The 14,462-nt window shown below is 45.3% G+C and overlaps 1 protein-coding gene across 1 annotated transcript in view; it reads right to left on the bottom strand.

Annotated features, from left to right (window-relative positions):
- The window catches only part of LANCL2 (LanC like glutathione S-transferase 2), a 31,322-nt gene extending 20,980 nt beyond the window's left edge, over positions 1-10,342 (bottom strand). Inside the window, exons 1-2 of the mRNA XM_061586598.1 lie at positions 10,013-10,342; positions 449-566 (exon numbers count right to left, since the gene is read on the bottom strand). Coding sequence (XP_061442582.1) covers positions 449-566; positions 10,013-10,231 — 337 coding nt within the window. The 5' untranslated portion in view covers positions 10,232-10,342. The remainder of the gene's footprint in view (positions 1-448; positions 567-10,012) is intronic.
- Positions 10,343-14,462: the final 4,120 nt, after the last annotated feature.

The following is a 14,462-nucleotide window of genomic DNA, read 5'->3' as shown; positions in this document are numbered from 1 at the left end:
ACAACACCATTTGCATGACCAGGCCAAGCTATGCTCAAAACAGCACTAACTGGTGGAGTATTTTCTGAATGGGGAAAACTGGATGAATACTTTCTTAGGTCACCAAGTAAGAGCTCCCCTGTTCAACTAATCATTAGTGGCTTTAACTGGGAAAGCAAGCAGGAAGAAGCTGGTAATAATTAAAGTGGTCTTCACTTTCTATCTCCAGAGGACCTGGGCTGGAGGTGGGAATTCATGTCAGGCCTACAAGATTGTAGGGCTCTTTGAACATGAGTTTAATGGAAAAGCAGCCTAAAACATTATGAATGGGTGGAATATCAGTGAAAACAAAGACTGAACCTAGAATCCAGTACTGGGTTGCAAAATAATAGCTGTATCTGTGAGGATCTTAAAAACTCAGCTCAAAAAGTAATTCTATGTTCATTGTTAAGTAGTTTGGGTATCTCACCTGTCCAACCAGTGTATGCAGAGCAGTCATGAGGATCTGCCGTCTTTAGCCCTTCTTCCATTTGCTGCAACAGATCCTTGATCTTAGTTGTGATCCTTTTATTGAAATAAGGGCTGATCTGCAAAACATAAGGACAGATTATATATATAAAAAATTAAATAATAAATCTTCTAAAAGATTTCTGTGAAATTGACAGACAGAAGTAGCCAAGCTGGCTCATTTCACAGAAATCACTTAGAAAGGTACCTGTACATTTTGCTTCATAACTTTCTTTCTAGGAAGTCTAGAGACTTGCTGTTTTTAAAAAAATGAAAACTCAGTCTGTGGTCCCTGCTTGGGGGTGTCAATGAAGGTCTTTGCAGGTGCCATGATGCCCATGGCACCAGGCATGCCGGGGCCCTTGGGAACCAGCCTGCCCCGGCACCCGCATGCACACATTTATTATTTATTTATTTATTAATTAATTAAATTTATATACCGCCCCATAGCCGAAGCTCTCTGGGCGGTTCACAACAAATAAACATCAAACACACAATTAAAACCACAATTAAAACCACAAATCAGGGATTAAAAATAAATTAATCAATAGAGATTAAAACATAATTAAACACATATTAAATGCATGTAAATACTAAAATGTAGAAATACTAAAATGTTAAAATATTAAAATGATTAAAATGTTAAAATGCCGGGGAGAAGAGGAAGGTTTTGACCTGGCGCTGAAAAGATAATAATGCCCCACCTACCTACCTTTCCCATGGTGAATGCTTCCCGTGCTGTGCATGCATGCCTTCCATCAACCAAGATAGTAGCCAAGACTTCCCTAAGGGAAGTGATGCCTCCACCACCATCTTGGTTGATGGCATGCGAGCGTGCTATGCATGCTCATCCCTGCCATCAACTAAGATGGCAGCAGGGGCATCAGCGCCTTAGGGAAACCTCGGCCACCATCTTGGTTGATGACAGGCTTGCACCTGCAGCGCAACCAACATTTACGTCAAGGGAGAGGTAGGTGGGGCATGCAGGTGGGTGTTGCAGGCCTGTGTGGCAGTAGAGGGGGGGCCTGGGAGCTCCCTCTCACAATCCGCAGCAGTGTCAGGAGTTGACATTGCCACAGATTGCAGAAGGGAGCACTACTCACCCACCCTAAGAAGGGGCCCTTCAGGGGCCCCTTGGAACCCAGGGGCCCTCAGCCACACCCCAACCTGGCCGCCCTCTGGTGCCAGCCCTGGCACCAGGCTGACAACCCTCACAGTAGACACTTGGGATTCTGCTAGTCCCGACTAACAATGCACAAAAGGAACATTAGGTTCCTTTTAGTTGTTTTAAAGAATTATTTGCCTGAATCTGAAGCAAATCTGGAGCTGCAGAGAAACGAGGCCATTTTCCCCCCAGAGGAAATGGTGTCTAGCCCCATGGCTGTACAGTGGAGCCATGATCTCCCTTGTAAAATGGAACTGGAGTATAAGGAAAGAGGGCTATATGGTGTACACTCTTAGCTCCTAACCACCCTCACCCAGAATCCAATTAATTGTTATTTTAATTTATTCATTGCTTTCTATCAAATGGTCTCAAAGTGGCTTACAACAACATTCATAAAAATACAATAAAATCAACAACACGCTAAAGTGATCACCCAACTGTTTAAATAGCTGTTTAATATATTTTAAAAAGCTGTTTAATATATCTTTGTGCATAAACAGTGCCACCTGAAGCTATTTTTCTCACACAGAAGGAAACTAACATTTGCCGGAATTATATCCTCCTAGACTATGTCTATGGTGTGGTTTCCTCATTAAGAGTTTTCTTGATGAGAGCCCATTTTCCTTGTGCCATTGGGAAAGGACTAACTCCATTCATCTCTATAGAATGGAGATGGCTAGCCTTTTTTGGCCTGAGGGCCACATTCACCTTTGGCCAACCCTCTGTGGGCTACAGATGGACACCCCACACTCTTGCATGCACACATAGCTCCCCTCGTGCAGATCAGCCAAGGAGAGGGGTTATCACCTCCTCCCTGCTCATGAATGATAGATCTGGTGATCAGGGAAGGAGCCATTTAGATCGCCATCTGGCTGCTAGACAGGACACAGAGGTTTAAACCTTTCCACCCACCCCAGTGCTGTATCTACTTTAGCTTGGGGGGCGGGGAAGCAGCTGTTAGCCACCACACTACACAATGAATGGGCTCCTACTGGGAGGAAGGGTGTGATATAAATCTAATAAATAAATAAATAAATAGAGGGGAAAATGTTGAGAAAAATGGGGAAAGGCACAGTTGCCTCTATACATAAGGCTGTGCTATCCTAAAGCTGTGATGTGCCATGCAGATGGATTGTTTTCTCTACAGGCAAGCCTGACACCCCTCAAATGCTACTGCTCCAAGGAGCTGATCAACCTGAAATATTCTAGTTTATGTGGATCAGAGCTCCAAAATTTCACTAAACATTAGTTTATATCCAATCACTGCTTAGCTTAATTTGGTTTTACATCAGGCTTTAATCGATTATTTGATCTGCAAGAAAAGGGAAGTGTAAAGAACGGCTGAAATGAAATCCTATCACAAGACTGGAGGCACTCACATAGAATCTACTTCCAATCATATAGAATTAATTGTAACCTCCATGGAGTAAGCATTTTTATTTTATTTGCAGCAGGATTGGTCATGTTTAATGAGATCAAGTAGGGAATGATGCAGGAAAATAAAAAAGGGTTTTAACCAAATTTATTCAGGTTAATTCACACTGTACTGCTGTCACCTTGCAACCCATAGATGTTCTAGGACATAAAAAGGTCTACTAGCCAGCCTGCTGCCATATATTTCTGGCACATTTATGAATGAGAAAAAGAGAAGAAACTATCTTTCATTTTGCAAGATACACCCATGTTTTGTTGTTATGTGCCTCCAAGTCGACTACGATTTATGGCGACCCTATGAATCAGCGACCTCCAAGAGCATCTGTCATGAACCACCCTGCTCATATCTTGTAAGTTCAGGTCTGTGGCTTCCTTTATGGAATCAGTCCATCTCTTGTTTGGCCTTCCTCTTTTTCTACTCCCTTCTGTTTTCCCCAGCATTATTGTCTTTTCTAGTGAATCATGTCTTCTCATTATGTGGCCAAAGTATGATAACCTCAGTTTCATCATTTTAGCTTCTAGTGATAGTTCTGGTTTAATTTGCTGTAACACCCAACTTTTGTCTTTTTCTCAGTCCATGGTATCCACAAAGCTCTCCACCAGCACCACATTTCAAATGAGTTGATTTTTCATACAAAACATTACAATCAATTTTCAAAGGCCCAGGTAAAGATGTACGTCTTCAGGAATCAACAGAAGCTACAAAGAGATGGTTCTTGTACCTCTGCGGGGAGGGCATTTCACATTCTTGGGGCCATCACCAAGAAGTTGTAGGACTCGTCTATTTTGATCATCTGATAGACAGCCCTGACCATACCAGAATGGAAAGCCAGTGAGGCATTGTTGCAAGAGAGATGAATGAAGGTTCAAATATCTGTGCAGCCATGAAACTCTGTGGATGTCTTTTGACCAGATGCCATTTTTCAGTTTGTATCTACCCCACTGATTTGTATAGATATGATGGAATAACCCCATATACACCCTCCATCCAAGCAGCACAGGGGCATTATAAAAGTGTGATACATATATAAATACTGCTGGAAACAATACACAGACATATCAAAATTCTTGATCTTATCTCCCAATCAATGATCCACAAGACAATGAAGGGTTCCTGCCATACAGTTTATAAACTCTCATGCATAAAGCCACTTAAACCATAGCATGTGATTTATATATATATAAACCCCTATAAATATATTTCCTATCAACATAAGGCATGAGCAATTCCCAGGTAGACATCAAGCAACTGAACATCAGTAAAATATTCAAAGATGTCCTTGTTAATTATTCCCACTAACTGGCAATGCTTACCATTAAGTATCATTAGGGTTCAACTGGCTCCAAGGGAATCAACTAGAGTTTAAAATAAACCTTAATTATATGGATTGTGCAATGCAATCTGCAAATATGTCAGGACACATACAAACAACCCATTAGTACTTAATATTAATGGGTCAAGTCTCCCAAGTCCATTATGTTCCCTAGTGAGGGGGAAATAGTCAAGGTTTGAAGGCAACTCTTGATTATGGTCTGCAGTCACCTGTCATAAGATTGCTACTAAATTTGAGACTGTCAAATTTTATGATTCTGTGCTGACAATGCTGCAGGGATGTGACAGAGTCAAGGTCAAGCATTTCTCATACATGTCATTTGAAGACTGGCTCACTGATCAAAATATGGGCAGGTGAGGGGTGGGGGTGGGGGGGACACCACCCAAAGCAGCTACAAAGATTGGGGCTGGAACATACAAAGGCCAGCACTCCGTAAACCTGCTCACTGGGGAAGTATGCCTGGCCCTCTGGTATACCCAGCACACACAGACCCCCTCACCTGAGTGTCCAGCGGCAGCACTCGGAGGACGTTTCTTCTGTTGTGATAAGCTCTGAAGCATGCAGAAGATTTTGCCTGCTTCAGAGCTCAGCACACCATAAGACCTCTCCCTCCACTGATTGGGGGAGCAGCTTCCAAAGGTCTTCTGTTCCCAAACTCAGTGGGACATGAGAAATTTCTCCCTCTTACCACAAGTTCTGGCCATGGGTCAGAAGACCTGGGAGAGGGAGAAGGTGGTGACCATAAATAACGGCCTGGTTATTGAGCCAAGCCAAAATGTATGGCCTCATAGCAAATGCATTGTGTTCTCTGTGACTGCTGTGCTCACCAGTAGCATCCAAACTGAAACTGTTAGCTCTCCTTCAACGAGAATCTGCACATTTCCTTTTGGATTGAAATGCAAAAGTTTCATTTTGGATGCAATAGAGGAGCAGAAAACACAAGGAGATGCACTTCCTGTTCCTCCTCGACATTCACTTCTCATCCAAAACTACTTGAACAGTGACTCCAAGCACCCAGGCAGGGCTGGCTCTAGGCCTGAGAGGCCCTTGCCAAAAAGCCCTCCCATGAATCCTGGCAGCTTACTTGATGACAGCAGCAATCAGTAGCTACACAGAGTCTGGCACTGTTTCAGCGCTCCCCAGGGGCATTGTGAGAGGGAAATTAAAATGGCCCAGGGTAGCAGTCAGCACAGTGGTGGTCCCTGCTGAGGTGCTAGGGCTGCAGCACTTCCCATCCTACACCCAGGAAGGTATGTGGGGTTTATGTATTTATATACCATTGTTATTTTTTTCCCCAGACTAAGTCCTGAAGAACTTGCCAATCACCTAGTCAGGGAGCCTACCAAGCAGGTCTTATGGCTTGTGCTTGATTCTTATCCTCACCCTGTTTTGCTGTCCTCAAAATCTGGAGGATGAAAGGGCTCAGTGGCCCCATGTATAGCCAATGAGCTGTGCTCAGCTGGCTAGCTAGGTGGGTGAGAAGTTCTACAAGCCTAGAGAAATTGGTTCTGCCCTCCACAGCAGGAAGAGTTGGCAAGAGTTCTTGTCATAAAACATTATTCCTTGCTGTAAACAAGAAGGACTAAATGAGTATTGGTGGGGGGAGAGAAAGAGAGCTTGAGAAACGGCAGCTTGCTGATGAAATAAAAGCAAACTGATATCCACAAAAGTCTCGCTGACAATGTTACTCCTAGAAAAGGGCACTTGTCAAGACAGCCTGAGAGGCAACTTGCTACGGACTGGCCTAAATCAGTTACCAAATGGTTGACAAAGAAAACTAATTCTTAGTATGTTAATGATGGCACTTATTATGAACCAGAAGATAATGGAGTTTGCTTGGGGTGGATACCAAATGCCATTATGTACACTGGTACCACACCACGCCAGAAGAGCCAACTGAAACAGCCCAGACACACTCTTCTGCCTTCTGCGGCAGGAATAACGGGTGGGAGAAGAAGACCGCCTTGGCAGGTCAGGAAAATACCATCACATTAAATTCTTTGCAAGGCTGTCAGGGTGATGGTGCGGGGGGGGGGAATACAAGGAATTTAAAAGTGTAAGTTATTTGCTTAATATCCTAATCTTCAAAAAGGGGTTACATTGGGAGGTTGAATTAACTTCATCTTGAGCAGCACCTCAGGCTATTGTCTGGGCAAAGGATTTAGCACCAGTGAAAAACCAGTAGACAGGCTTGGGATAACTAGCAACACCCAAGGTCACTTTCACAACAGACACTTTGGCTGGAGTCCCATACATTACACGTCTGGGAGTTAAGTCCCACTGAGTTAGTAAGGCTTACTTCTGAGCAGACATGCATAGGACTGCACAGCACAACTGTGTTTTCCTTAGTATCTAGACAAGTACCGAGATATCTTAAAGCATTTCCCCATGGCTAAACAAAGAAGGGCTACTTAAGGCATACCAATACTTCACACTTAAGAGGCAGCGATTGCTAACCCGACTCTCAAAAAAACCCAAGCATTTAATTCTGAGGGAGAGGAAGTGGGATTCTTAACAGATTGTTCTCACTACTGAATCAAACTACGATTTCCAGGATCCTTTGCTGGAAGCCATGACAGTTAGACAGTGACACAAAGCAGATTAAAAATTGTAATATAAAGAAGCCTCACTTGGCCTTAGGCACTTCCTCTTCATTTTTTGTCCCACAGGGAATGTCTACAACTGATCAACAGTCAGAGTGTCATATTTCTATCAGCAACTAATTTAACACAGCTTCCATCATTCCACCAAATGGAGCAATAGAATTCACCAGCAGACAGGGATATATGTTAGTATGTATATATTCAAAAGAATTCATATATCATAGGCGAATTACCTCGAGATTTTAATTTTTTCTGTATATTTTATTTTTTTAAATCTACCCCATTGCAAGACCTCATTGGGATGCAGCTCCAAATGAAAAGTATAAAACCTGGGCTACAATCAGACTTGGGAGTAACTTACTTCTGCAAAGACACGCATAGGATTACACTACCAAACTGCACAAATTACACTACCAAACTGCACAATGAGTGGACACTTTTATTGTACTCAGCTACTAAAAATTCAGAATGACAGTTATCACCTCATTAGCCATGTTGCTGCAAGTTTACCAGTTTTACACATAACAATATTTGCTCCTCCAGTCTAATTCTCACACAGGAAATACAGTGCCTTGCAAAAGTAATCAGACCCCTGACCAATGCTCTCGTATTACTGAATTACAAATGGTATGTTGTAATTTCATTCTTTATGATATTTTATTTTGAAACACTGAAACTCAGAATCAATTATTGTAAGGTGACATTGGTTTTATGTTGGGAAATGTTTGTAAGAAACATAAAAAACTGAAACATGTTGCTTGCATAAGTATTCAACGCCTGTGCTGTGGAAGCTCCAAGTTTACACTGATGAAAGGAATTGCCGTATTGGGGACACAGTTACCTTACCATTGGCCTCCCCCTGTGAACCATGAAAGTTGGTGTCACATTGTCAGGATAAAAACCCCACTGTTGAAGCATCATTGGTCAGGTCAGGCTGTGGATCTGAAGGAAAATGAAGACCAAACAGCATTCTACAGAAGTGATAATGTAATACAAATGCATAATTAGGAAAAGATACAAACTAATATCCAAGTGTTTGGATATCCCAGTGAGCACAGTTGGTTCAATAGTCAGGAAATGGAAGCTGTATCACATCACCCAGGCACTGCCAAGAAAAGGCCGTCTCTCAAAACTCAGCACCGGAACAAGGAGACTTGTGAGAGAAGCCACAGAGAGGCCAACAATCACTTTGCAGGAGTTCAGTGGCTGGGAATGGAGTAATGGTGCACCAGTCAACCCTATCAAGAGCTCTGCATAACACTGGCCTGTATGGGAGGATGGTAAGAAAGAAGCCGTTCCTCAAAAAGTACTCTCTGAAAGCATGTCTGGAGTTTGCCAGAAAGCATGAGAGTGCCCCAGCTGTGATGTGGGAAAAGGTTTTGTGGTCAGATGAGATCAAGATAGAGCTTTTTGACCAAAACTCAAAGTGCTACACTTAGCACAAACCTACCACTGCCCATGCCTCAAGTCACACCATGCCTACAGTGTAGTATGGTGGTGGCAGCATCATGTTGTGGGGATGCTTCTCATCAGCAGGGACTGGGCATCTTGTTAAAATTGAAGGAAGAATGGATGAAACAAAATACAAGGAAATACTGCAAGAGAACCTGCTGCAGTTAGGGTTGCCAGATTCAGGGCCTGAGACTGATCCTGTATCTTTAAGAGAAGAGAAAGTCAGCCAAGTGCAGGTGTTCTTGCAACTCTGTCATGGGAAAAACCACAAGGTGGAATTCTCCCTTCCCCGTGCACAACTTTTAAAGATACAGAAGACCTCTTGGGGGCTGGGCCTGGCAACCAAGAATGGGCCAAAATCCCTCCGACATGGTGTGCAAAGGTGGTACATACCTACCCCAAAAGACTTAAAGCTGTTATTGCAGCAAAAGGTGGCGCTACTAAATATTAATGTGTGGGGGTTGAATACTTATGCAAGCAACATGTTTCAGTTTTTTATGTTTCTTACAAACATTTCCCAACATAAAACCAACTTCACCTTACAATAATTGACTGTGAGTTTGTGTTTCAAAATAAAATATCATACAGAACAAAATTACAATGTACCATTTGTAATTCAGTAATATGAGAGCATTGGTCAGGGGTCTGATTACATTTGCAAGGCACTGTAAACTTGCAACTAGGCCGAATCAATTATGATTTTGGTTGGGGCCTCACATGATGCGATGCTCCTCCATACAAAAATAAAATATCCCTGTATGCAGAAAGCCAGCTTTCAGGAAGAAGGTTAGGATACAGCCCCTCTCCGCCTGACAGCGTTCTAGATTAGTTTTCTGTGTGCAGGCAATTGTTTTGCATGGAGAAGTATTGAGTCATATGAGCCCCTGCATGTAGTCCTACAGCCTGGTGAGGAACACCTCGCTGAGAACTAGTTCCATCAGTCCTCGTTAAGCATGTTTTCTGTGCACGTTTACTCGGTAGTAAGGCCCACTTTGTTCAGTTTGGGTTTGTTTTTTTTAAGGTAAGTATGCCTTAATGAGGCATGAAAAACCCATAAAGTCTGATTTCGGTATAAGCAACCGTACACAGCGCTGACGTAAAAAAGTACAGCTACCCAGTTCTCTGGCAAGCCTTTGCAGCTTCAGCATCCTGGCGAGCAGGAAGGTGTGGAGGCGAAGGCGGAGCCTGGGGCTACTGGGAGGGACGAAGAACACCAAACCGCCAAGGCGCTAAGCAAGTAGTTACAGAAATAAGAATTTGCTATGCCACGGCGCAGGGAGAGTGAGCGCCCCTGCACCCCGGACGGCCGCTTCCTTTTGAATCATGCAGCCAACCCTGCAGCCGGGCAGAGCAGGCCCGCCCCCTCTCTTTGCGGGCTCTCTGACGCTGCGGAGGCCGATCCTCCGCAATCGAAGCGTGGAGCCCTCGGGACCTTGAAGGCCCGCACGCGTGGGAAGGCGCCCTTCTGCAACGCCGGGCGAGCGCGAGCAAGCAACGCGGCTGGGGCCCTCCAGGCCTCCCCCCTGGGACCCGCTCACCTTCCCGTCGCTATCGAAGAGGAGGGAATCGTCTCTCTGGAGCGAAGACGAGCGGCTCCGCTTGCCCTCCGAGTCGCTGGGGGAAGGCTGAGCAACGCTGGCCGCGGCGGCGGCCCCCTGGGGCTGGTAATCCGCGTTGGGGTTATTGAACGCTCGCTCCTCCATCTCCGCCTCGCTCCCCAGCTGCAGCTTCAGCCTTTTGGACATGCCCTCTCCCATCTCAGCCTGCCCCTGGCCCGCCCACCGTCGCACGGCGAGCCGGCGAGGACACACTCCCCCAGCAACGAGGCTAAGGACAGCAACGCGCTCGGGCGACTGCCGCCAGAGCCGGGAAGGGCAGCAGCTGTTGCACCACCAGCCAAAAATGAAAAGAGCAGGGGGGGGGGGAGGTCAGCCGGTGGCGGAGCTACCCCCGCGACGGGCAAGGTTGGAGAAACGCGACCTGCTTCACAAGGTCGGGAAAGGCAAAGCGGGCTCGGTTGCTAAAGTCCGCCGCCGCCGATGGCATCCCCTGTGCCCTGGAACATCCGGGAGGTTTCAGGACAGATGTGTAGCTGTTGCTCGCCGTGCAGCCGGCCAGTTGCCAATCTACGGTGTATGTACAGCGGGTTCCCACTCGCTTCCCGGCCGGGGATATTCCCCGTCGCGGGTTAAGGGGTAGAGATGCACCACACCCGACCAATGATGGGGCCGTTTCTTAAAAACCAGACAGATAACCCACGACAGGTGTCGAACCTCCTTCCCTCCGGATCAATCCTTGGCAATGGCGCTGGGCAGCAGAGAGACTAGAAATCCACCGAGGCTGGAGGCGTCCGACGCTCATCTCCCCACCCGCGCGAGAGAGGGATCAGGCCGCCGCCGCCGCCACTGCAGTTGGCATCAAGCCCCGAGGCTGCAAAACTGAGCTTGTCTTGCTGCTGTCTGCCAGCAATCGAGACGGATAATAAACTCCGAAATCATTTTAGATCAGAATCACAGGACCATCAGGGGGGAGGAAAACCCGCAGATGAGACAGTAGAGGAGCAAATCCTTGAGCAGGGGCATCTGAACCCTCTGGGTGGCTGGAATCATCAGGAAAGATTTGGGATGGAAGGAAAAACCAAAGCAACAAAAAACATCCCACAATACCCCTTTGTCGCTCTCCTCTCTTATTCAGTATTCAAAGAAGCAGCCTCCTAGATGCCACTTCCTTTTCTCCTCTGGGAAATACTGCTCTACAGCTATCCTTCACATAGTCCATTTCACCCAAGGCACCACAGTAGCAACCTGATCCACCTTCAGCTAGTCCAGTGAATAGATAAAACAAAGAACTGGCTACATAACATGGGGGTGGGGGGAGGAAGCAACTACCGATGATGATCACCGGCCCTCTTCACTCTGGTCTGCAAGGTTTTCCTTTGGTGGCTGTGAGACTGGTGTGTGCCTGCCTTCCAGTGCCAGCAAATGAACACTCGACATCTTAAATGATGACAAATGATGGAGGGAGGGCTTCAGCCACTGTTCTTCAGGGTTGTCAAGAGTGCGCAGCCACACACACATCCAGGTATAGCCTGCATGATGTGCACCCATAGCCATAAAATAGCCATGTTTTTTTTAAAAAAAATTTAAGTGTTTTAAATTTGTATATTTGTTTTTAATGTTTTTTATTGCTGTAAACTGCCCAGAGAGCTTCGGCTATGGGGCAGTATACAAATGTAATAATAATAATAATAATAAATAGTGGTTCAGTCAAAGAACACAATAGTGAGATTGACATTCTTCTAATGGGTTCCCTTCTAAAAAATATGTTTGTTTTAATATAAAAAGCAGTCTTTGTTTCTTTCTGGATTCAGCAACTGACCTTCCGGTGGCTTTACTGGAAACAAAGGAACTTCAAAAAGAGACTGCAATATGAAACTGCTGGACTGCAATTTATCAGAGGTGCAACATTTTCACTTGTGAATTGAATTGAGACAAAGGATTTTTATCACACTATGTGTGTTAATTGACTTACCAATGTTAAGATGTCTGTGTTTTCAAGGACAACTGCTTGAGTTCTTTTTCTAGACTGGTGATGTTAATGTAAGTATCATCTACTACTACTGTACTGTCTTCAAGTCAATTCCGACTTATGGCAACCCTGTGAATAGGGTTTTCATGAGGCTGAGAGGCAGTGACTGGCCCAAGGTCGCCCAGTGCGCTTCATGGCTCTGGGGATTCGAACCCTGGTCTTCCAGGTTGTAGTCCAACACCTTAACCACTACACCACACTGTGTGTTTTTGCACTGCATTTCTTTCTGACCTTGCTGTTTACAATCCCCCCCCAAACAACCCCCCACACACCTGAGGATAGTACTTCATGCTCCTGAAGTCCATGAAAACTTACGTCAAAAGAAATTTGTCAGTCTTTAAAGTGCCACAAAACTCCCCCCACTGTTTTCTTTTTTTGCTGCTACAACAAACTAACACAGTTACTCCTCTGGAAATAAACTGTGTGTCCTTTGTTTTAAATGTTATGCTCCTGACTTATTGCAAGTAATATGGCTTTCATTTCAACCTCTGCTAGGATTTTGCAGAGAGAATACTGTGTGTTTTATTCTGATGATTTTTCTGATTGCAACAGGAAGGCAGAAAAACAGAGCCTGCAAGTGGGTCCCAGCTCCCTTCAGAAAATGATGCAGACATGGGAAGGAATTTGCCAGAAGCCTCAGGAGGGGAGAGTATTCTTGCACTCGGGTCCTGCTTGCAGGCTTCCCCCAGACACCTGGTTGGCCACTGCAAGAACAGGATGCTGGACTAGATGGCCACTGGCCTGATCCAGCAGGCTCTTCTTACATTCTTATGTTCTTAATTAATACCAAAGTATTCCGTAGAAGTGACAAAATGAAGTTACAGTACAATCTACTCAGAAGTAAGTTCTACTGAGTTCAATGGAACTTACTCCCAAGTAAGCGTGACTTCATGTTTTAAAGGAAAGAACTCCAAGAGGTACAGGGACGTTTATTATGGGAAGCTTAGTCTACCAAAAATATATATTGCTTCATGCTCCCTCCTTCTCCAGGTCAGGTCCCACATGAGAGGAGAGCACTGGAGATTTATGGCAATAGGTACAAGACAACAGAGAAGATAGCACTAGCCTGTAAAGCTGGGTTGTCAAGTGTAAATGCTTTTAAGGGATAAACCCATCCTGCAGATGCCCGAGGGCTGTGCCCATACACTTTCAGCAAAAAACATCCATTTTAAAGGGAGGGATGACCAAGGCAGGAGCACTTAGCTTCTAACAACAGCCCTCCTCATGCAATCCCAGGGCCCTACTCTTCCATGTCCTAACTCCCCAACTAACACCTGCAGTTCACAGAGCCCCTTTGTCCATGCCAAAATACACTTGCATAACAAATAGCTCCTTTCCCAATCCTGCCAGCATAAAAATCCGTATCATTCAAGTCTCTGTCTCCGTTGGCTATCCCACCTCTTATACAAGGCTAGATTATTTTTTCCGTCTAGTCCAGTATTGCCGTCTGTGGCTGGCAGGGGCTCAGGAAGGGATCATTCTCATCACCTGCGACCTGCTCCTTTCAAGTGGAGGTACCAGGGCTTGAACCTGGGGCCTTCTTTAGGCAAAGCACGTGCTCTGCCACTGAGCTACCTGTGTGTTGTTCCTTGGATTCACCAAGAAAGCTAGAAACTTTGCGAGCCAGCAACAAATATTTTGTTTAGCTTGAACACATTAGACCTTCCTTACGAGCAACTGTCCAGCTTCTGCTTTCCCCCTCCACTCCTTGTTTCTTCTAGCCCAGCTCCTTTGCTCTCACAAGCCCCTTTGGATGCAAATATGACCTGATTGTAAAAGCCATGCACTGCTCTACACATGGGGTGTGATGCATCCCATTATTCTAGACCAGAGGTACGGAAACTGAGACGCAGGGGCCACATTCAGCCCTCCAGGCCTCTCTTCTCAGGAGCGTATTCTCCTGGCTACCCTTCCTCTCCCTTCGCCCCATCCCTTGGTAGCCCTGCTTTACACCCTCAACGAGTGTTGTTGCCTGGCTGGAATGTGCTCTCAGATCATGCCTCTTGCTTGCCTGGATGGAGGGTAGTGTAAGTTTGTATAAAAACTAGCTTACAGTCCAAAGGTACAATTTACACTCCTTACTCTGTCCCCTTTAGTCTCTGACCCACCCACCGATGGAAGGTTGTCCAGGAGGGCCTGCAGCCCTCAGACTGGAGGGGATCACGTGCCAGCCCTAAACATGGTCTAATAATGGTAGGGGGATCACAGGCCTCGTTGGGAATCTTGAAGGGCCTGACAATAGGGCTCATACTTGCACAATTCTTTTAAACTATTGAAATCAGCATAAGTAAACTTCAGGAAATACGTACAATGACTCAGTTTTGTGAACACTTTAATATGTTCTGGTCTCTGCACTTCAAGAAGGATGCAGACAAACTGGAACAGGTTCAGAGGAGGGCA

This window comes from Rhineura floridana, chromosome 10, assembly GCF_030035675.1.
Source record: "Rhineura floridana isolate rRhiFlo1 chromosome 10, rRhiFlo1.hap2, whole genome shotgun sequence".
Lineage (NCBI taxonomy): Eukaryota > Metazoa > Chordata > Lepidosauria > Squamata > Rhineuridae > Rhineura > Rhineura floridana.
Note: the sequence above shows the minus strand (reverse complement) of the source record. Positions and strands in the feature narration are given on the sequence as shown.